At 40.8% G+C, this 23,888-nt stretch overlaps 1 protein-coding gene across 1 annotated transcript in view; it reads left to right on the top strand.

Moving 5' to 3' along the window:
* The window catches only part of LOC307046425 (uncharacterized protein), a 45,256-nt gene that overhangs the window by 9,140 nt on the left and 12,228 nt on the right, over positions 1-23,888 (top strand). The window contains exons 10-21 of the mRNA XM_079692819.1: positions 2,949-3,171; positions 3,274-3,489; positions 5,457-5,607; positions 6,235-6,350; positions 6,439-6,753; positions 8,420-8,570; positions 17,091-17,254; positions 17,359-17,533; positions 17,853-17,966; positions 20,279-20,322; positions 20,525-20,663; positions 21,411-21,941. Coding sequence (XP_079548945.1) covers positions 2,949-3,171; positions 3,274-3,489; positions 5,457-5,607; positions 6,235-6,350; positions 6,439-6,753; positions 8,420-8,570; positions 17,091-17,254; positions 17,359-17,533; positions 17,853-17,966; positions 20,279-20,322; positions 20,525-20,663; positions 21,411-21,941 — 2,339 coding nt within the window. The remainder of the gene's footprint in view (positions 1-2,948; positions 3,172-3,273; positions 3,490-5,456; positions 5,608-6,234; positions 6,351-6,438; positions 6,754-8,419; positions 8,571-17,090; positions 17,255-17,358; positions 17,534-17,852; positions 17,967-20,278; positions 20,323-20,524; positions 20,664-21,410; positions 21,942-23,888) is intronic.

The raw sequence follows: 23,888 nt of genomic DNA, 5'->3' as shown, positions 1-23,888 counted from the left end.
CCCTTTGTTGGCAATGACAGAGGTCAAACGTTTTCTGTAAGTCTTCACAAGGTTTTCACACACTGTTGCTGGTATTTTGGCCCATTCCTCCATGCAGATCTCCTCTAGAGTAGTGATGTTGTGGGGCTGTTGCTGGGCAACATGGACTTTCAACTCCCTCCAAAGATTTTCTATGGGGTTGAGATCTGGAGACTGGCTAGGCCACTCCAGGACCTTGAAATGCTTCTTACGAAGCCACTCCTTTGCTGCCCGGGCGGTGTGTTTGGGATCATTGTCATGCTGAAAGACCCAGCCACGTTTCATCTTCAATGCCCTCGCTGATGGAAGGAGGTTGTCACTCAAAATCTCACGATACATGGCCCCATTCATTCTTTCCTTTACACGGATCAGTCGTCCTGGTCCCTTTGCAGAAAAACAGCCCCAAAGCATGATGTTTCCACCCCCATGTTTCACAGTAGGTATGGTGTTCTTTGGATGCAACTCAGCATTCTTTCTCCTCCAAACACGTCTAGTTGAGTTTTGACCAAAAAGTTCTATTTCGGTTTCATCTGACCATATGACATTCTCCCAATCCTCTTCTGGATCATCTAAATGCTCTCTAGCAAACTTCAGACGGGCCTGGACATGTACTGGCTTAAGCAGGGGGACACATCTCGCACTGCAGGATTTGAGTCCCTGGTGGCGTAGTGTGTTACTGATGGTAGCCTTTGTTACTTTGGTCCCAGCCCTCTGCAGGTCATTGACTAGGTCCCCCCGTGTGGTTCTGGGATTTTTGCTCACCGTTCTTGTGATCATTTTGACCCCACAGGGTGAGATCTTGCGTGGAGCCCCAGATCGAGGGAGATTATCAGTGGTCTTGTATGTCTTCCATTTTCTAATAATTGCTCCCACAGTTGATTTCTTCACACCAAGCTGCTTACCTATTGCATATTCAGTCTTCCCAGCCTGGTGCAGGTCTACAATTTTGTTTCTGGTGTCCTTTGACAGCTCTTTGGTCTTAGCCATATTGGAGTTTGGAGTGTGACTGTTTGAGGTTGTGGACAGGTGTCTTTTATACTGATAACAAGTTCAAACAGGTGCCATTAATACAGTTAACAAGTGGAGGACAGAGGAGGCTCTTAAAGAAGAAGTTACAGGTCTGTGAGAGCCAGAAATCTTGTTTGTTTGTAGGTGACCAAATACTTATTTTCCACCATAATTTGTAAATAAATTCTTTAAAAATGTAATGTGATTTTCTGGATTTTTTTTTTCTTCTCATTTTGTCTCTCATAGTTGAGGTATAGCTAGGATGAAAATTACAGGCCTCTCTCATCTTTTTAAGTGGGAGAACTTGCACAATTGGTGGCTGACTAAATACTTTTTTGCCCCACTGTAAGTACATCAGGTTTCATAGAGCTAAAACATTTCAAGTGCTACTCAACTGGCTTTAGATAAGCCAGTCCTTTATTAGTATATAAGTGCTTTGTTAGCAATTCTTTGTTAGTAATTATATCGCTCGAAGTGGAGTCGAAAGAGATGAGTTTTCAGTCTGCGCCGGAAGATGTGTAAGCTATCTGCTGTCCTGATTTCAATGGGGATTCCACTACAAGGCTATTGTTCGACTCCTTCTGGATCCAAAGCCTTGATTACAAGTCTCATCGTTTTTTGTGAAACAACAAATCCCCTTTGAACAGCTCGTAGATGTAACCAATGATAGCCTTGTAGTCGGCCAGAACCAGCCATTTCCTCCTGCAGAAAGGAGACAATCTCCTCCTAGTACGTTTGGTTCTTTCTTCGAAATAATAGACATAGTTTCTTGCACAACCTTTTCAAAGTTCTAATACTTATGATAATTTGCCAAAATATGACACATGTCATGCTTTTCCGGTTATTACCCGTCTCCTTGTGTGTTTATGAAGGTTTTTCTGCATGTAAACGTTGTGCAGAGTCAAAACCCTCAAAGTACACCCTGTAGCGAGAAAAACTCGAACACAGAAAATACCTCCGCAAAATGCCTCGTTGGTGAAACGTCATCATGACGTCATCATCCATTTGATTCTTCCGGGTACGTGCTTACGAAAGCACGTACCCGGAACTAAATGAGCCAATCCGTGGAGCCGTTACGTTACGTCCGCGGAGCCGTTACGTTAAGCCCCCGCTGATTGGTCCAAATTGACCAATCCACACACACACTCAGTGCAGGCAGCCCTGCTGATTTCTGCTCCGTGCTGCAGGCTGATAACAGACAGTTGGGATCGCGGCAAAATTCTCTCTGCAGACCCATTCTCACAGCGTTTATCAACCTATAAACCTTTTTCTTACTCAATATCAAGCCACACTTATTGTTTTTATTTCGGCTGTGGCTTTTTGTGTGTTCAGGTTGAGTTTGGCTGTGTTTGGCTGTGTATCGCTAAACAAGGATATCACGGAGGGGGAGGGGGAGGGGGAGGGAGAGGGGAGCTGCAGCGAGACGTTTAGTGGAGAAAGTGAATACTGCTGAATACACATACTTTACAGAGATGCTGTATGCGAAACCAATGTGAGTTTGGAAAATTGCACAGTATTTTTCTATTTTAGTATACCTCAACAATGGAATTATGATCAGTGGAAATGGCCATGACATGGGACCTTTAAGTATTTCATTATTTGAGAAACCTAAACTGAAGTACTGCTTCACAAGATGCTCCACATTCCTCATTATATTGCAGGACGCTGCTGTTGTCTCCTTCTCAATTCACTTATGAACGACTTTAATCTCGTAGTTATGACTTTATTCTCGTAACATTACGACTTTATTCTCGTAATATTACAACTTTATTCTCGTAACTATGACTTTATTCCCGTATTATTACGACTTTATTCTCTAAATCTCTCTGGTTTTTTTTCTAAGTGTGGCCCTAATACTCCGTCGTATACTTACCTGAGTCTTTTGAACATTGTATTAATTTCTCGTGCTTTTCTCTCTGCAGGGAGATCCTTCAGCCCAGGGACATGGTCACGATCCCCGGAGACAACAACACCCTTCTCAACTTCTGTGGCCAGTTCTGTCTGGCTGTCTTTAAAAACAAGAAGAAACAAGTCGATAAGGTTCCTGAAAAACAACTGGAGAAGAAACCTGAGAGGCCACCTGAGAAACCAGCGCAGCCCCCCTCTGATATACCCTTCTGTGCTGTCTGCAAGATATTCAACAAGGTATGAGACAGATTTGAAAAGAAAGACAGATTTTCAAAGTTTGTTGCGTCTTCACTCTACAGTCTGTCTTTCTGTTCCCTGTGTTTGTTATCTTCTCTGCAGCAGATTGAGCATGAGGTCACCCATCATGGTACTCTGTATAGACTCTGTAGTGACAGTTGTTTTGTAACCTGGCGCAAGTCGCGGAAGTTAGCCATGAACTGCTGCGAAGGCTGTGGACTTTACTGCAGCAGCAGCTCGGGCTCCTGTCAGACGCTCACTGTTGACAGATCACAGCTCAACTTCTGCGGCCCTACCTGTATCGGCACCTACAAACAGGTAGGCGTTTGCATAAGTTATGTTTTTTTTATAACCTTGTTTTGAGCCTTTTGAAGTAATGATGGTTTGGCATGTAGGATAAACGTATGACCCAACAGCTTCTGATTATTTCAGGCTAGGGCTGCAACAGACGACTAATTTGATAATCGATTCATCTATCGATTAATTAAACGATTAATCGACTATTCGGACTATTATGCCTTGCAAAATTTCTCAAACGCTCTTATTTAGCCATCAACTTTTAGATTTAGCTTGAGGTTGTTTTAGGCATGTGGAAACTAACAATGAAGATAATAAAGATGAATACTTGATTTGAAAATACATATATTATTAAATTAACGAAACACATTTTGAACAAAATTAACATTGCTTTTTATTTAAATTAAATAAATAATATTTCAGATCAAAAGAAACAACAGTGTTTTAACAAATCGTATTAAACAATGTGATAACAGAACTGTAAACAGAATAGCTGAAACTTTAACAAAATAAATAACTCAGTTACCTCTAATCATTAACCCATGTTTGTATAATGGAGTTAACTCTGTGTGTTGCTGCTAGCATACATAACACCTGACGTGGAAACGTTACTTGTGGATGGAGCGCTACTAGAAAGACAGTCAAACCCGGTGCATTTCTCCGTCTGAATGTGGTGCACTTTTGCTAAATGTTTAGACAAATTGCTCGTGTTACTGCCCTTACATGCTAAACTCTTATTGCACTTTTGGCAACGAGCATTGTCCACATCGAGAGGGGTAAAGCTTAACCACACCTCGGAGCGCGTTCTCTCCGCCATCTATGTGTGTTGCTGCATGTAGCAGCTGCGTGTGTGTAAACTGCCCCGCCCCCTCGCACGCAGACCGGGGAGAGAGATCTCGTCTGATCGAAAATACATCATAGACGCATTTATTTGTCTTTTTGCATATTAGAAACGAGTTGGCGACACTAAGACTGCGATATAATGTTTTTGTAGCAACAATACATGACATATACCGATAAAAAGACCAATACCGTTGGAGCTTAACGGCGCTTAAAACACACGTGATGACGTCACCAACGAATCGACGACTGAATTAGTTGGCAACTAATTTGGTAATCGATTTTAATCGATTAAGTTGATTAGTTGTTGCACCCCTATTTCAGCCGATATTCCGTTAAAATATGCAACTAAGATATAGGTTTAAGAAACAGTTGAAGATTGATTTGTACGTGATTCTTTATTTAGTAAACTCACTTTTCATGTGGTATTTCTGATAATGCTGCAATATGGACCAGAAATCCGTGTCAAAATCTGCAGCTGGTAATGTTAGCTGTTGGCATTCGTTGGGCAGCACAGTCCTGCCTGGCTAAAAGAAAACGAACTTTGAGCTAATATTGGGTAACAATATGATGCTCAATTCAGTAAACATGTTGGAGAAAGAAATCTTGTAAAAATGTGTATGTTAGTAAGGAAGTACAGTTGTTTCACAGCAGTATAAACCAGATATTAGAATATATTATGAACTGTGTAACTACCTTACTTGCTCTTAGCAGCTTATAATACATAAATCTAACTCTTTTTTTAACCAAAAGCAAATATTAAAATGGAAAAAAAAACATTTCGTATAATTTCAATAGTTTTTTTTACGAAAATAACTATAGATGACACTGACAAAAATGACATGTCCCAAAGGCATTACTATATACATGAGTGTTTATAAAAAGTATAGTGGAGTGCTGAAAGTTTGCAACCATAACCATGTATACCAGCTTATATAAAAATAACAATAAGAAATTGATTGGTAAATCAGCAAAACAGCGTCATCCGAAAAAAAACATGATTGGTGAATCTCTCATTTAAGTGGCACCGAATGCTAATAAGAGTTTGACTTCCCAAATATTATGTATCGATCGGAAATCACAGAGCAATGTAATGTTTATTAAGCTAATGTACCAGATTTAAACCTCTGTAATTATGATACACACAGACCTGCAAAAAGACGGTGGAGTGTGTCTACTGTCACAAAATCGCGATGGTGTCCTCCACCATCATGGAAAGAGACCAAAAGGGCAAAGTCCAGCTTTACTGTTCGTCTTCATGTGTTGAGCTGAGTCGACCCCCCCAACACATTCTCACTGGTAGGACACAGACACACAACCACATGTATTAAAGGGGCCCTATCATGCTTTTGGGGTTTTCCCTTTCCTGTAGGGTGTTGTATACGTTTTTGTGCAGGTAAATGGTCTGCATGGCTCAAATCCCTGTGTTCCCTCTAAAGGGAGTTTGTCTCCCACACATAGTAACATCATTATGTAACACTTGCGCTTCTAGTGGCTTAGGGCTCCAACACACTGTACATGATAGGCTAAAGGGTGGGACATCTCTAAGCAGTTGACTAATCACAACAGCTAACCAATCAGAGCAGACTGGGCTCTGGTTTCAGACAGAGGTTGAAAATAGGTGGTGCAGCACAGGCAGTATGAGAAAAATAAAGAGCTTTTTGAACATTAAAGAATGGAGACATGTCACAGTAGAGACACAACATACAAATATGAACCTGAAAATGAGTATAATGGGGCCCCTTTAAATGTATAACAGGTGGCTCATTACTTTTCTTTAATGAATAGGGTTTAATCTTCTTTTACAGTGTGTAGCTTCAAGCACCTCCAAAGCATGGAAAAGGGAAAGCATGTTTCATTATTAGTTAAAACACAAACTACATAGCATTTTTTTATTTAATTTTTTACGTTATCTTTTTCCCTTAGGTGCTGCGTTCCCCTGCTGCGAGTGCAACGTGTCGGCTGTTCCTCAGTATCACCTGGCCATGGTGGACGGAACCATCCGCAACTTCTGCTCCTACGACTGCGTTTCTATCTATAGGGTAAGAACAGTTTTGTTTCTAATCATGGAGCATGTGTTGGTTTCTTAGATTTTACATTGGTGTAATTTTCCCCTCCATGTCTCCACAGAAGTCCGGTAACACCTCTCAGCCAGACCTGACCAATGGAACCCCCGCTCTCAGGGACCCCAAAGCAGGACCCTCTGCCGGGGCCAGCTCAGTCCCTCCCCTCCCTCAGGACCACCCGTCTTCTGTAGCCTTCCCGGGCCACCATCCCAGTCATACCTCAGTGCCCCCGCTCGAGCCTCCCTCCCAGGTCCCCGCCAAAACGCCTGCTGTTCAGCCTATGAAACCAGCAGAAGGGGGGCCCAAGGAAATATCCAAGTTGACCTGCCATCAGTGCAGCAAAGAGTTCAGCATAAAGCCGCTGCTGTTCAGTCACCAGGTAAGGAGCCCAGATCACATATTATGACTACTGCTGAGTTGTCCAAAAAACAGATCAAAATCTCTTTTCCTGACAATTTCTCTTTAACCTTCGAGAAAATCGTCAAGGGTTTGAAGCAAAATGTGAAGGAGAAATTATTAGGACTGAGGTAGAATCAATGTGCCTCAGCGAAAACCTCTAAAACTACAAAATTCAGTAGATGAACAACTAAAAGTGCATCTCGATACTTTTTTGTTTGATGTGTGCTTTATAAACTTTGACAACAGTGAGAAATATATCAACTCATTAGCAGGGTTTGAATTAAAATTAAAGAAATTAAAGGGAAACTATATGATTGCTCGCGCTCAACCTCCTGTCAACTCATTGTAATCAACATGAATCCCATTAGTATGAGCGCATTTAGATATTTGAATACTGAAAAATGTACGCATTATGCATAGCCTGTACTGCAGGGGTCGGCAAATAAGTTTTACTTATTTATTTTTATCGGAATTCTTTTCTCTGAGCCACTAGATGGCGGGCCGGAACATAATCAAAGGCGTTCAAATGACAATCACATTTCCATGCTCAAGCCAGGGCTGGGAGATGGGGTTACAAGGCTCGCGTCTTGTGCTGCATTCACTTGCACTCGGACATTAAGGATTTTCTCTCATAAATGTCCGATGAGCCACAACTTTTCTTTCAAAACAAAGCTGCCAACTGGGGTGGCAGCATATGCACCACCACCCTTCGCCCTCCATGATCAAGCGGCTTCTCCGATTTTGTTGTCAATGTTTTGACTGAATTTTGTTACTGTTCGCATAAGTAAACATTACGTTTGAATGATTTAGTGAGCTGGTGTTATTTTTTATTTTTTTTTATTCTCAAAATAATTTTCCAAATGGACCAATCCGTGGAGCTCCTCACACACACATACACACTCTCTCAGTGGCAAAACTGTGACGCGCTGGGGTGTGGGGGGTTGCTAGTGGATCCTCACAGATGGGGGTGCTGCAGCCCCCTTCCCGCGTCCATTCGGGATGGAGCTCCAACGAGCCGTTTAGGACAGAGTGAATACACATGCTATACAGATATGCTGTATGAGAAACCAATGTGAGTTTGGAAAATTGCACAATATAAATCTATTCTAGTATACCTCAACAATGGAATTATGATCAGTAGGAATGGCCATGACATGGGACCTTAAAGAAACACCACCCATCTCCGTAAACACCTTGAAACTTTGACTTTATTAATCATTTTACAACATTAATTCCTAATTTTTCTTTTGGTTTCACATATTGTTGAGAGTTCAAAACATATAATCACTTTAGCATATTATGACATGAGATGGAAAATAATAAGCATCGTAACTTGCATGATCTGTGTTTTTAGGCGTTGCGTTAAATTAGGGCCGCAAGAAATTGTGGGAAAGCATAATACTCCTTATTTTCGTAAAGGATGGCTCAGTGTATCCTAAGATAAAGGAGATTATAAAGGAAGCATTGGAGCTCATTCCTTTCATCTAGATAATTCAAACAGCTCTTATCATGGCTGACACATCTGTGTCCGCCCCAAGCAAATAAGAATATTCAACTGCAACATATTAAGTCTGAAAATGTACCCTTTTTCCAACCTGAATGACGAGTGTGCCTCTCATGATGATAATATGAATTGCTTCCTGCAGGCCAGTATTTCTATGTTCTGCAGTGAGATGTGCTGTGACCAATATATAAGCCAGAAGAATGTCCTGGTGCCGTGCGAGATCTGCAAACGTGAGAAACGGCTCCATGACACCCTCTGCTACAACCAACAGGACCTGTTTTTCTGCAGTGTCGGTGAGTCAATGTTTAAAAGTATTCCTTGGGAAGGCTTGTTACCTTAAAGCTGCTTTTGAATTTTAAGTTAAATAATATCCTCAGTTCATATGAGAAAACCTCTTGAAAATAAAAAATAATCCTTTTCAGTACTGATTTTAATTTATAGAATTGCTAATTTGAATGGGGTGACGTCACTTTTCGCTGAACTGCATTTTGGTAAGCGACGCGGAGCGTTGCTGGCGTGGCTCGCTGCAAAAGTTAAGCAATGTTCAACTTTTGACGCCTCAGCAGAAGCGTCAGCCAATCGAATCATATGCCAGTACAAGCTCTAGCCAATCAAACCGCTGCTTGTGTGTCAGGGGCGGGAGATTCATGTGATTGGTTGTTGGTCGAGTTTCAGACACGCCCGCCGCAGGGCTCTCGACTAACTTTTTTCACCATCCAATATTAGTTTTTCTACATTATCATTAGCTGGAATCATTCAAAGTGAGCTTTAACATAAATAAAACATCATACAAATCATTAGATGATAATTCATCAACCTTTTTATTTGAGTAAATCAGTCAATCACATAAACAAAGGCCAAATATATTTAAACAAACACACAAACGAGAAAATTACTCTAATATTGAATCCAATCAAATCCCATCCAATTATCCAAAAAATCCAACACTCTGTCCTGAAGACAGAACCCAGAGTAACCACTAACCAGGATGACAGTCTGTAACACAGTCAGGAGACCTTTACAAACTGCCCCGCCCCCTCGCACACAGACGGGAGAGAGAGATCTCGTCTGGATTAGAAAGCTCGAAAATACATCATAGGCGCATGTTGTAGTCTTATTGCATATTAGAAACTGAGTTGGCGAAACTAAAACTGCCATATAATGTTTATGTAGCAATAATACATATGACATATATTTTTTAAATGTCTCCAGTACCGATAAAAAGTCAGATAACTTCGGAGCTTAACGTTACCACTGTCTTTAATAATTCCGGCCCGGGGACCGTTTAATACCGGGGCTCGGTACTCACCCCAACATGGGGAGAGGCGCAGCATATTGCTAAGGACTAAATACGATGGAGGGTTCTCATCTCAGCCTTGTTATTACCCATAGGGGATGAAGAGGAGTAAGTAAATAAAGAGGCCGGGGCTCCAGGGTCTGGTTCTGCTGTGCGTTTTTGTGATGAAACATTTCAGTGTTCCTCCACGGGATGTCATTGTACATCACTCAACCCGCGAAATACACACACTCAGAGCCATATAATAGATAAACGGTTACTAAAAAATGTTTTGTGCGTTTATGTTGACAAGAAGGTTTAATAACTGTGTGCTACACAAAACGTGCAGTCAGTTTCATTTGCATCGCCGTTCATCTCTCGTCCCAAAATAATTTTTTATCCTCCCCGACACTATTTTTTTCAACGACGGGCATAGCCGTGGGAACATGTTTCAAATGGGGGGTGCTGTGGGGATGACACCAGGGCCGGTTTTGACCAATGTGCTGCCCTAGGCAAGATTTTAGCTGGCATTGAAAAACCTCTACAAAAGACCAATACACTACAAAAAGAGAAACGTATTGACATGGTGGACAGCTTATATAAAAAGGCTTCAAATGTATTTAGTATTGCATGAACATGTTTTAATTTAGGGGGTGGACTTCACATCCTCTTGGGGGGTCCGCGGGTGCATCCCCGGGAAGATTTGTTTTTAACCTTTTAAAGTAAAATGCTTCAATCTGGTGCACTTTGAGCGCCCAATTGCTAGAGAGTGATCTATGGGATACAACTCTAAACACCCATATGAAAAAGATCGGTTTGCATTTTAATAATCAAATAATATATGTGAACATAACCAATAACCTACCATAGCCAATAACAAATAAATGTAGGCTAACTTTTTTTATTTTTGTTAACATTGATTTATTTATGCATATTTTTAAATCTCTCCAGTTTTAAACAATATTTTGATTTACTGTCCTATAGTATACATTGGAATGATTTCAAACCTGTTTTTATTCAGCCTAATAATTATAAAGGAGTGCCTTGGAAATATTTGTTTACATAAATTGTGATCAAAACATTTGAGACCCACTCAACTATCTAAACACTCAGAGTCCTTTACCTCACTGAACCTCTCAGTCTGACAGGAGAGCTCTCCTTCCACATTATTGTAGAAACATCTTCTTATATCCGTTAGCGCAGCAGAAGCTAACAACAATCCCAGCCGGTACCGGTGCACCCCCTCTCTCAATCTATCTATCCCTCTCTCTCTCTCTCTCTCTCTCACGCTGGTGAGCTGCGGGTGCCTGATAAGCCAACATCCCCCACTTTCATCACTTACAGCGCCCATCGTACGGGGCAAATGGAAAATGTAACCGGGGTGAAAAGGGTGTTATCTTTGCTTAATTATGAATGTTGTTACATCAAGGCTGAAAATTCATTTTTTTGAAATTATATTTGTATTTAATTTTGTGGAAGTGCAGATCCCCTGTCCTCCACCATGGGGTGCTGCAGCACCCCTACTTCCCACGGCCCTGACGACGGGACGTCCTTAAGCTCGAGCCCTGGCCCGCCGGCAAGCGACAACGCACGCCGCTGTGTGGACGGGCCGTAACACTCAGAGCTAACTGGGTGGGACTTTCGGCAACAGTTCTAAATTGGTTTGAATCCTACTTAAAGGATAGAAACAACTTTGTTTCTATAGGTAAATACACATCTGAGTTGACAAATATGACATGTGGGGTTCCTCAAGGCTCCATCCTGGGGCCTCTACTCTTTAACATCTACATGCTACCCAGAGTTCCCGTTAGCCGGTAATTACCGGACTATGACCGGTAAAATATGCTGAAGACCTGCAAATCTAAATCTCTCCTGTCAAAGTGTCCGGTCAAAAATAATTTCCCCTTAGCGCAATACCGCATCAGTTGCGCCACAGACAAGAATAGTATGTGACAGACAAAAGAGTATGTGACAGATAAGAATAGTCAATTATAATGTCTAACACGTAATGTAGAGAAAGAGATGTCCTGTATGGGTTGATTGTGCGTTGATCTGTTGGTAATGCCTCGGGGTTCCGGTGGGCATGTAAATAAAATGAATAATGCTGCAATATACTTTGCGGCCTCACCCGGTTGCATAGCGACGCTTATTGTTTAGGTGTCTTTTAATAAGCAGGAAGTCATATCATTAGCTAGAACTAGCGGGATCTGATCGATAAGGACATAAACACGAGTAAAGTCTAATCTGGCGGGAGAGTGAGAGATCAGCTGCTGCTGACGAGTCGACACGCAGCTCTGCATGATCACATGCAGTGGTGAGCGGAACAAAACACACTCTTCAGGTTAGAATATCACACGTAGCTATTTTAATTACCTCTCAAACTACCGAAACTAGTTATAGATATGTTAAGTTTTACTGTCGGGTCACTCATTACTGATCCGCGAGCTGCATGATACTGGCTGGCTGTCAGGAGAGGGCGAGAGTGCTCTGTTTATTATTCCCATGTTATTGTAAATTACTGTACACTTTTGAATAGTTAATCTTCTATTATTAGTTTGTTTAATATCGAATCATATCAATTTGTTTTAAAGCTCAATAAATAACAAAGAAGACCTTTGACCGGCACTTTTCAAATTTTGTCCGGAAGATTTAAACTTTAACGGACATGTTGACCGGCGAAAAAATATTCTAACGGGAACTCTGATGCTACCGATGGCTCAGATAATGAAAAACAACTAAATAAGTTACCATAGCTATGCGGATGACACACAAATGTACCCAACCATTTCACCAGGAGACTATGCTCCAATTCAGACACTGAGTAAGTGCATTGAACAAATCAATGACTAGATGTGTCAGAACTTTCTCCAATTAAACAAAGATAAAACTGAGGTAATGGTTTTTGGAGCCAAGGCAGAACGTACAAAAGTTAGCGCTGAGCTTCAGTCTGCAATGTTCAAAACAACAGATGAAGCCAGAAATCTAGGTGTAGTCATGGACTCTGACCTGAGTTTTAACTGTCACATTAAAACAGTTACTAAATCAGCCTACTATCACTTTAAGAATATATCGAGGATTAAAAGGCTAATGTCACAGCAGGATTTGGAAAACTTGTCTATGCTTTTATCTTCTGTAGACTCGTCTACTGTAATGGTGTCTTTACAGGTCTCACTAAAAAATCTATCAGAAAGCTGCAGCTGATTCAGAATGCTGCTGCTTGAGTCCTCACTAACACTAAGAAAGTGGATCACATCACTCCTGTTCTGAAGTCTTTACACTGGCTTCCTGTGTGTCAAAGAATTGATTTCAAAAATACTGCTGCTGGTTTATAAAGCTTTGAATGGTTTAGGCCCAAAATACATTTCTGACCTACTGCTAAATTATGAACCATCCAGATCTCTCAGGTCTTCAGGGATGGGTCTGCTTTTTGTCACCAGAGTCAGAACTAAACATGGAGAAGCAGCGTTCAGTTATTATGTTCCAAATATCTGAAACAAACTCCCAGAAACCTGCAGGTCCGCTGCAACTCTGACTACTTTTAAATCAGGGCTAAAGACTTTTCTTTTTGTCGCTGCTTTTAATTGAGCTATTCATATCTTATACTGCACTGTAACTTTTATCCATGTATTTTTTCTTTTAATGTTTATTTGATTATCTTTCCTTTTTAATGACTGTTTTTAAATGCCATTTTCTTAATGTCTTTAATTTTTGTAAAGCACTTTGAATTACCTTGTTTTGAAAGGTGCTATATAAATAAACTTGACTTGCCTTGCCTTGCTGGAGAGAGTATGTGTAAAAAAAGCAGGAAATAAAAAAAGTTACTCACCTTGTGGTAAACCTGCAAGAGAAAAAGCATTTGAGCTCCGTACTGTTTCAGAAATAATCCTTGCCGTGGTTTGGAACATGATATGGCGTTTAATCTCATAGAATTCTGAGCAGGCACAAGCTCCCCCTCCTCTTCTTTATTTTTCAAGCTAAGGAGCCCGAATCAGCACTTCTCTAACAGGGCTGAAATAGAGGGATATGAGGGATTTCTAAAATGCATTATCTGTTTGGTATTTTGAGCAAAACATATCATAGACATGTTTTTTATATTTTTTTATATATCTGAGACCCATAATATATGCCTAAAAATAGCATAATAGGGGAACTTTAATGTTCAAAAAGCTCTTTATTTTTCTCATACTGTCTGTGCTGCAGCACCTCTTTTCACCCTCTGCTGAAACCAGAGCCCAGTCTGTTCTGATTGGTTAGCTAGCTACAGCTATGTTGTGATTGGTCAACCGCTTAGAGATGTCCCTCCCCCTTAGCCTGTACGCACAATCTTTTAGAGTGCTAGCCAATAGAAGCGCGGGTGTTACATGGTGATGTCACTATGTTATTGAAGTGAACAAAGGAGTCCAATGGAGGCACTGAACACTGGGAGTTTGCAGTTCACAAGCGTGCTCTTCCCCACAATGTGGGGTGTACAACACCCCAAATTGATCATGTTGTTGATAGTGCTATAGATGCCCTGCGAATAAAATTAGACTCTGTTGCTCCTTTGAAAAAGAAGAAAATAAAACAACATAGACTAACTCCATTGCATGATGCCGAAACCCGCAAAATAAAGCAAAAGTCGAGACAACTTGAAAGGATATGGCGTTCCACTAAACTTGAAGAATCTTTATTCTTCTTTATTTTAATTTGGCATATTACTCTCAATGAATATAAGAAAGCACTGCGTAAAGCGAGAGCAGCTTACTACTCTTCATTAATAGATGAGAATAAGAATAATGTAAGAGTTATTTTCAGCACTGTAGCCAGGCTGACAGAGAGCCGTCGATTGAGCCTTCTATTCCCATAGCACTCAGTAGTAATGATTTTAGGTGCTTTTTTAATGATAAAATTCTTACTCTTCGAAAAAAAATTAATGACCTCTTGCCTTTGACCAGTATAGTGTTATAAACAGCTCCCGGAAACGTAAGTTCTAATATTACACTAGACAGTGTTGTAGTCAAGTCACCAATTCACGAGTCCAAGTCACTCTTGAGTCACCAATCTTCGAGTCCGAGTCACAAAGGGAGAGTCGAGTCCGAGTCATCATTACCTATGTTCGAGTCCAAGTCAGAGTCACCTAAGAAGAGTCCAAGTCAAGTCCGAGTCACAAGTCTTCATGTATTAACCTTCGTGGATAGTATGTGTTGAAATGTAGCTGCTCCTCTACATTGCTTTTATCCTGTCATGTTATACTAATCTGTCTATTGAACTGCTGTGAAGTGAGTTTGGCTAAAATTCTTCTATAGTAATAGTACTATACAAATATAAAGCTTATTACTAATATTATTATTATTATTGTAAATGACCTATAATATATCTAACTATATTTAAAATGAGTTACCTTTTAGAGAAGTGATTATATTTGTATGCCAATATTTTCCTGAATCTTTATTTATTGATTAGATCACATTACTCTGATGATAGTGTTCAAGACAGCCTCTATGTCTGAACTCGATCCTTAGAGTAATGTGTTACGGAGCCTTCTCTTCAATATTTTTTCCACATAACGAGCATTTTGTGCTGCTCCGAGTCTAAGTCGGTGCGTCAATGTACAAGTCCAGTCCGAGTCATCGTGGGGGGGCAAAATTAGATCCAGAGGTTTTAGCCAATTATAGACCTATTTCTAATCTTCCGCTCCTCTAAAAAATTCTTGAAAAAGCAGTCGCAAAACAGTTGAGTGACTACTTAAAAAACAATGATTTATTTGAAGATTTTCCATCTGGCTTTAGAACACATCATAGCACAGAGACAGCTCTGGTTAAACTCACAAATAACCTAATAGCCTCAGAAAAAGGACTTGTCTCTATTCTTCTTTTGCTCGATCTCAGTGCTGCATTTGATACTATCGACCATGATATCCTATGGCAAAGACTAGAGCACTTATTTAGCATAAAGGGAGCTGGTTTAGGTCCTATCTATCTGAACGGTCTCAGTTTGTGTGTGTCAACGATGAATCTTCAATGCAAACCAAAGTTAGCCATGGAGTGCCACAGGGCTCAGTGCTTGGACCTATTTTGTTCACATTATATATGCTTCCGTTAGGCAACATTACAGTGGGGCAAAAAAGTTTTTAGATAGCCACCAATTGTGAAAGTTCTCCCACTTAAAAAGATGAGAGAGGCCTGTAATTTTTTCATCCTAGGTATACCTCAACTACGAGAGACGAAATGAGAAAAGAAAATCCAGAAAATCACATTGTCTGATTTTTTAAGAATTTATTTGCAAATTATTGTGGAAAATAAGTATTTGGTCAATAACAAAAGTTAAACTCAATACTTTGTTATATACCCTTTGTTGGCAATGACAGAGGTCAAACGTTTTCTGTAAGTCACAAGGTTTTCAGACACTGTTGCTGGTATTTTGGCCCATTCCTCCATGCAGATCTCCTCTAGAACAGTGATGTTTTGGGGCTGTCGCTGGACACGGACTTTCAACTCCCTCCAAAGATTTTCTATGGGGTTGAGATGTGGAGACTGGCTAGGCCACTCCAGGACCTTGAAATGCTTCTTATGAAGCCACTCCTTCGTTGCCCGGGCGGTGTGGTTGGGATCATTGTCATGCTGAAAGACCCAACGGTGGAAGCAGGGAGAGGCATATACGTGCCTTGATTCCTGCCGAGTCGACGCACAGCTGTTGATTGTTGTCAGTGCCAACAAAACATTTTAGGAGCAATGCGCTCATGGTATAGATGTGGCGCATACATCTTAATTCCTACTCTTTTCCCTCACCCTATCCTAAGGGAGTGCATGTAGTTTGACACGTTGTGCCTCTCCACATCTGTTCCTTACTTCTTACTTGCTACCCTTTTCCCTCAACTTATCCTAAGGGAGTGCATGTACGTAGACACGCTTGTTTAGCTGCTATAGGCTTAGTCTGTCGGGGGACACCTTACTTTTCCTTCTGTCTGTCTGTACCTGTGTACTCTCTTCATCTTCTTATCATAGACACATGCATTTCCAAACATTTGGCCTACCTATGCTGTAAAATGTATTATCTTTTCAATTTACACACGGCATCTATTGCACGTCTGTCCGTCCTGGGAGAGGGATCCCTCCTCTGTTGCTCTCCCTGAGGTTTCTCCCATTTTTCCCTGGAAGTTTTTCCTTGTACGATGTGAGGGTCTAAGGACAGAGGGTGTCGTATAGTCATACTGATATTCTGTACAAACTGTGAAGTCCACTGAGACAAATGTAACATTTGTGATATTGGGCTATATAAATAAACATTGATTGATTGAGTTTACTCTTTGCAGACCATTGACATATACAAAAACCTATAGAACACACCACAGGAGAGGGAAAAGCCCCAAAGAGCATTATAGGGCCCCTTCATTTTGTGATTTTTATTTTGTCTTTTAAGTGTGGTGTTTTCTTTATTTCTATTTCGACATGTACATGAGTACCAAAAATGTATTGTTATTATTATTAACCTGGTCAATCATAATCGCCCTATTATTGTATTAATGACACTAATAATAGTTGCCCTTTCTGTGTTCCAGACTGTAAATCCGTGTTCAAACATGAGCGGATGGCTCTATGCAAGGATTCCTGCAGCTACTGCTCCGGCTTCAGCACCAAGATGCTGCACAGCCACTATGGAGGCCGGATGGAGGAGTTCTGCAGACCCCACTGCATGTCCCAGTACACTGTGCTCTACTATGGGGTAAGCTGTCCTTCAACTTTACACGGTGTGCCTGTCTGTTAATCCACTGGTTATTTTTTTTTAAATATTCTTTCCCCTTTCTTTTCTCCCCTTCTGCTCTCCAGATGGGTCGCTGTGACAGCTGCAGGAAACAGGGCTCCATGACGGAGAAGCTGCAATGTTTGGGTTCAGTCCGTAACTTCTGCAACCTGCCCTGCCTGCTGCAGTACTGCCAGCTGCACTTTGAGACCATCCACAGCAGCAGCAACGGAACAGGAACTGCCCCACAAACTCCATACGGTAAAATCAGTGTGACACATTAAGATGTAGAGCAGCAGTCTGAAATCCAAAAAACCTAAAACAGTATTTTTCACAAGATTCAGCTCAAAAAGGAGCAGATAAAGCGAGAGATTGTTCTGTAGGTGCCTGGTTTAGCTAAGCAACAACCGTGGTTAGAGAACATCAACATACTCTTCAAATTAAGTGAAAACCACCACGCTCAATCCGCACCGTTTCCATCATGTTTTGGAGTGCATACAGGGATGATAGAATAGAAGATGAAAAGAAAAGCTGTTAACTCAAAAGTTAATTACTTTGGAATGTTCCTCTCTCCTTCCAGCTCCAAAACAGCCCCACCATTCCTCAAAGATGAATCCTGTCATTGCGGATGTGGTTTCTCTGGCCAACGGCTCTGCCACTCAGCCCAGTGTGTCAGCAGACACTGCTCTAACTGGTCAGTTGTTTTACTTACATTAGTTAGTGCCGTATAGAACAGTTTAAAGCTTTATTTATAGTGTTGACATCAACATTTGAATGCTGTCTATCCATTATGATTAAAGTCACTATTTCTGCACAGATTCACATTAGACAATATTATTATTATTAGTCTTATTTTATTTGTAGGATTACATTGAAGTGGCTGCGTATGATTGGTTCTGACTGATCCAAACATTTCCAATAACGTTCAGAGCGTTTTTAAGTCCAAAAGTGATAATTCATTGAAAAAATATCAAATAATTTCCAAAGATCCACACTTTTTTAGCAAAGTACTTAAATGATGACGTTATTAACCTCCATTTGCCTGGCACTTAATGCTAAGTTAAGACATCTTCACTTTCATTACAAATGTAGGGAGCAAGTTTATAAGCATTCAAAGTTGATTTAAAAAAATTTTTTTATCCAAAACATCCCTTTTTTTTTTTTAAATACCGTAATTTTCGGACTATAAGCCGCGCCTTTTTCCCCATTTTTCGACCCTGCGGCTTATATAACTAGACCCTCCAGAAAAACGCGGGCAAAAATCCTTGATTATGCAGGCTAAATTCCTTGATTATGCGGGCTAAAATCCTTGATTATGCGATTAAAAATGCGGGGTTTTTATGTGATTTTATGCGGTGAAATTGCGGGAAGTTGCGAAATATGCGGAAAGTTGCGAAATATGCAAAATATGCGGGGAAAAAGAATAACAATTTTTTTAAATATTGGGCTGTCTTATTTATTCTCTCTCACACACAACCTGCCACTAACGTTAAACCCCTTTACTATTCAATTAAACACATTCAATGTTTATTTATTGTAAAAGCAATTGGGCTTTTTTAATCTCACGCGCACACACACACACACACACACACACACACACACGCACACACACACACTTCTCCGCCTCATTCCGTTTTCATTTACTCGTTCGTTATCTGACCAGCTTCAATCTTGTAGGCTACTCACTTCGCTTCTTGTAGCCCTCGAAAGGGTTTTGGAGGTTGATGCCTCGGTGAATGTGAGTTGTTTGGCTTTCTTGTCCGCAGCAGCAGAACTCATTTTCGAATGTTTGAATGAATCAAAGTGGGTCGTCACCGTCGATTTTCTCTTATGCTCCAACACACAGTTGCACGGGGTGCAGAATAGTTTCACACCACTTTTTGCCCGGTCTTTAGTAGAAATGTTCGTCGGTAAATGAGATGGATTCGATTTTTTCATCTTGGTATTTTCTCTATCGTGGGAGCTCCACACATTCACTCTATACAGTGTTGTTTACATTCTGTGATTCGCGAGCTGATGACGTCACGTCAAGACGAGTCAACTTTTTTTCCCCTCAACTTTGTGTGGAAAAATGCGGGGATTATGCGGCCTTTTGATAAATATGCGGCCTTTTAAAAATCTGCGCCATTTTGCTGATTATGCGGTAAATTCTGCGATCGCAGAAGCGCGTTTTTCTGGAGGGTCTATATAACGGTGCAGCTAATCTATGGTTTTTACAGCTAACGGCCACTAGGGGACCTCCTAAATCTATGGATTTTACAGGTTACAGTCCACCACCTTTAACTCTATGGGCTCTATGGCCGGTCCGCGCCCCCCCACCTTTAAGCGGCGGGCTCCAGCAGGAAAAGCTGGAGGCCGGAAAAGAGTGAGACAGGTAGCGCGCAAAAGTAAAAGGGGAACCGAGAGTGGTACGAGAGACAGAACGAGAGCAAGACAGACAGACATTACGAGAGCGAGACAGTTTGTCCCCGTACCACTGGTTGAAAACCGCTGCTGTAGATCACTGCCGGTACGGGCGCTGGGAGCGCACCGTTTAAGTTTGAAACTTGAAAAGTTTGTGTTTCTGAAACGCTATGTGATACAGTACAGTTTACACAGCACAGTACATGTTCTGTAGCTACTATTGCACTAAATGATAACACTTGAATACGTTATGCAAATATGCAACTTGTTTGTTGAAATGTTAATAAATGGAAGCTTCCTCAAACAGCCATCTCTTTCCCGACAATCCCCTCTGTGCACGAACCTTTACATATGGTAATTAAACATTAAAACACCTGCGGCTTATAGTCCAGTGCGGCTTATATATGTACACATCATTCAATTTAGCTGCTGCGGCTTATATTCAGGTGCGCCTTATAGTCTGAAAATTACGGTATATAACAATGTTAACATTTTAAAGCATTTGGTACAGCTTTATTTAAAGCCACAACACTTTTTGTAATATGCATATGTCACAGTGGGGTCTGATGCAGTGGTGATTTATTTGTATTTTCTCTTTCTTAGGAACACTTCCAACCACCAACATTGACGGCAAGAATCTAGACCACGTAGGTACCCTGGGTGTGCGTGTCATGGCTAAAAAATGTTACACTATTGATAATAATATTAGAACCAAAGTCAGTGCCCACATTTCTTTTTCTGAAAATGTTTGATCTGGTCAGAAATAAAACTATTGTCCCCTGCAGCATGTGACTTATTAAGAACTAGATCATATCTTAATTTAGCCATTTTTCAATTTGTAATTTCCAGGCCAGCACTCAGACTGACGCCATGCAAGGCCCTTCGTCCCGTCGCCGTCAAATGAAGAACAAGTCAGTTCTGTGTCGGCCCTTCACTATGGACCAGGAGAGCATGTGCCAGCTGCTCTCCCCCTCTGCTGAGTCAGCAGGTAACTACAGAACACACACACACATTTGGGTAGCCCTGTCCCACCTCACTCACACAGGATACAGAACTAACAACTATGTCAAAAATCCAATAATCTGCTGATTATTACTTTGGTTGATTAATTATTATCAGATGAAAAGACAAAACAGGTTTTTATTCAGAGACAAAACGTATTCCTTTTCTGCTTGTACTATCCTCTTTCACAACAGTAACTTAATATACTTTCACCCCAATGGGTAAATGTACACTTAATGTGTAAAATCTGCTTCCTCTGGAGTATTTGTGAACGATTTTTACTGACAAACGCACGCTAACAGGTTAGAACGGACAGAAATGCCTTTTGTCTGTTTTACCTCTATTTTGTAAAAGATCAATGTAGCTGGCCGTTAAAAAATAGCTTTCTCAGGGGGCCGGCTACATTGATTTATAAAAAACGGGGGAAAAAGACAGAAGGAATTACTCTCTGACTTTGCAATGGTTATTCTCTCCATACACCATGATTTAAAATACTTACTCCACAGATACATTTAGTCATCGCCTGAGCTTATCAGTAGTATCCAAATTCTTATATACTATTTGTTTAAAATTCATGAATAATTGTTATGATAGCACTCATAGAGGTAGAGCCTTTCCTCTGGGCCATGGCTGGTGTGCCTTTTTGTTGGGTGTTTGTCACAACCCTACCCACCATCTAATTCAGTTTCATTCATTCTTTTGGTGCTATCAATCATTCGATGTTCACAACTAGCTGTTTCGATAGTTGCAGCAGCTCTGCTAGATAGCTCCTCTCAACCCGACCAGACATCTGCGGAAGCTTCCACATCTCCATCTCCATCACCCAAACCTCAGGAAGACACTCAGCCGAGCGACGCCGTGCCTGCACGACTAACCGGACGCCATTTCCTGGGCAGAAGGGAGACGGACTCTGACTGCAAGGTCTGCTCCCAACACAAGAGGAAGAGGGTGGAGGAAGAAGAAGAGCAGCAGCAGCAGCAGCAGCAGGAGGAGAAGAAGCAGAAGATTGAGGAGGATGAGGGGACGGAGAGGAAAACAGAAATAGAACCGGATGAGGGAGTAAAGGATGAGAACAACGGCGAGAACAAAGAGCAGGAACACTCAGAGGTGAAGCTTTGTGAGCAGGAGGACGGGACTTTGAGGAGGAAGACGTGGTATTTCTGTAAGACGTGTTCAGGGGAGCCCAGCCTCTGTCCTGTCCCCTGTTTTGAACTCTACCACACCAGACTGATCTACAAAACGGCTCCTGGACTGGAAGCACAAGGTGAGCCTTCTGAGTCCCACACCGCATGAATACTTTCTCATGAGAACGCCATGAAATAGTTTCCTTTTTAAGTTATCATTTGGACAGCTGTATATGATTTAAGGATTCCAATTTCAAGGGACAGTTCACATCCAACTCACATATTTTCCCTCTTACCTCTAGAGCTATTTATTCATCTGTATTGTTTCTGAGTGTCAGAGCTATTAGCCATAGATATGTCTATATAATTAAACTAAACTGCACTCAGGTTGTGGCGCTCAAAGCCAAAAAATGTTTCATTTGACATACTCAACATAATCGTCTTTTTCCAGACCCTAACCTTCTGGATATTAAACATTAATGGTGTCCTTCTCTGATTACCGATGACGTTAGCTAGCGGCGAAGATGCACACTTCCTGGTGCGGGGCGATACCATTGACTGGGGTTAATTGGTAGTTCCTTAATCAAACTGTTGTGAAAAAAGTGTGTTGATTGTGTCATGTCTTTTTGAGACATGATTTTAATAAACATTATTTATTTATTTTTTGTTTTAACATATATTTTCTGAGATTTTACATATAAAAACAAATTCTGAAGCAACATTATATAGAAAAATCGTAATCTTAATTTAAAAGAAATAGCACTACAGTTAAGGGGAAAAATGTGAATTTAGATTTTTGCTGTGAACTGTCCCTTTCAATGCAATGTCAATCCTAGAAGCAACAATGCTCTGACACAATCTGTTGACATCTCTGTGTCTTCTTTCCAAGTCAATTGAATTGACTTCCTAAGAGGGTCGAGTGCATCACCCGGGTCTTTCTCTCCACAGCCTCCTGACCTGCTGCAGGAGAAGTCGTCGCCCCCCACCCCAACCCGAGCCCCTCGACAAAGAATAAACCTCTCCAGGATTAACGGGTTCACACCTTCACTCCTTTGCTGTCCTCTACACCCATGTTTGTGCCTGTCTAAATCCACCCCTGCAAAGACAGAAATCCATGTTTTCCAGCATTCACATGAATTTGGCAACATTTTTAAGATGGAGATTGCATTATTTATGAAGTACAGATCATCTTGGCTTTCTGTTTCCTCTTCCAATAAAGGGTATTTATTCTGTGTTTTTATTCTAACACTATGGATGATAAAAGTTCCTCAAGTGCTTCAATGACTTACAAGATGTTCTCTTATTAAAGTAAATTTTTACCTCAATCTGCCACAATACTTGACCCTGTTATTAAAGCTGATCTTAGAACATGTGTCAAGTGTCTTAAAACCTGTCATTTCTTTATTAAGTGAGTTGTGTATGGTTTGTTAATGGACAGTATTTCCACTTTATTTCCACAAAAACACAAACAAGTATGTTTTTACAACAACCATTGCCCCCTGATGTGTTTTCACACCCCACTTGACATTAGTCTTTCACTGTCTCACTAAAGCAGCAGAGATGCATCATGCCATCTGATCCTTACATTTATTAAGATCACTTTTGCCTAGATGCTAAACAAATTGGTCACTGTAAAGAATTAAGATTGGATGTTTTTAAGTGGGAGGCAAGATTTCCTTGGGGGGGCTCAATGAATGAAAATGCAAAAATGTATCATTAACCATCCAAAAAAATTCATAAAAAGGCCTAAAAGTGGGTTGTTTGGTTTAATAGTCCCGAGAAACAATATAAAGTTTGGAGGTGCTTTCCCACTTTCCAGGAGTCTAAATACATTTGATGTGAAGTGGTGTCAGATTGCAGTATTGCACTCTATAAAGTATTCAGAGGATCACATAATATAATTATTATCCGAGAGGCATACAGAAATTTAGCAAAACTGGGGCAATTTAACCTGCTGGGGGGGGGGGGGCTGTTTCTGAGCTTTTTAGGCCAAATACACTTTCACATTTTGAAATGAGTTCCTAATGTATGTCATGTACAGCAGGGAAAACCCATGCTTAAAATGACACAGAAAATGTGCTAAACAA

This window comes from Notothenia rossii (assembly GCF_949606895.1).
Source record: "Notothenia rossii genome assembly, chromosome: 7".
NCBI classification, from domain to species: domain Eukaryota; kingdom Metazoa; phylum Chordata; class Actinopteri; order Perciformes; family Nototheniidae; genus Notothenia; species Notothenia rossii.
The sequence above is the reverse complement of the archived record's forward strand: the minus strand, read 5'-3'. Positions and strand labels throughout refer to the sequence as shown.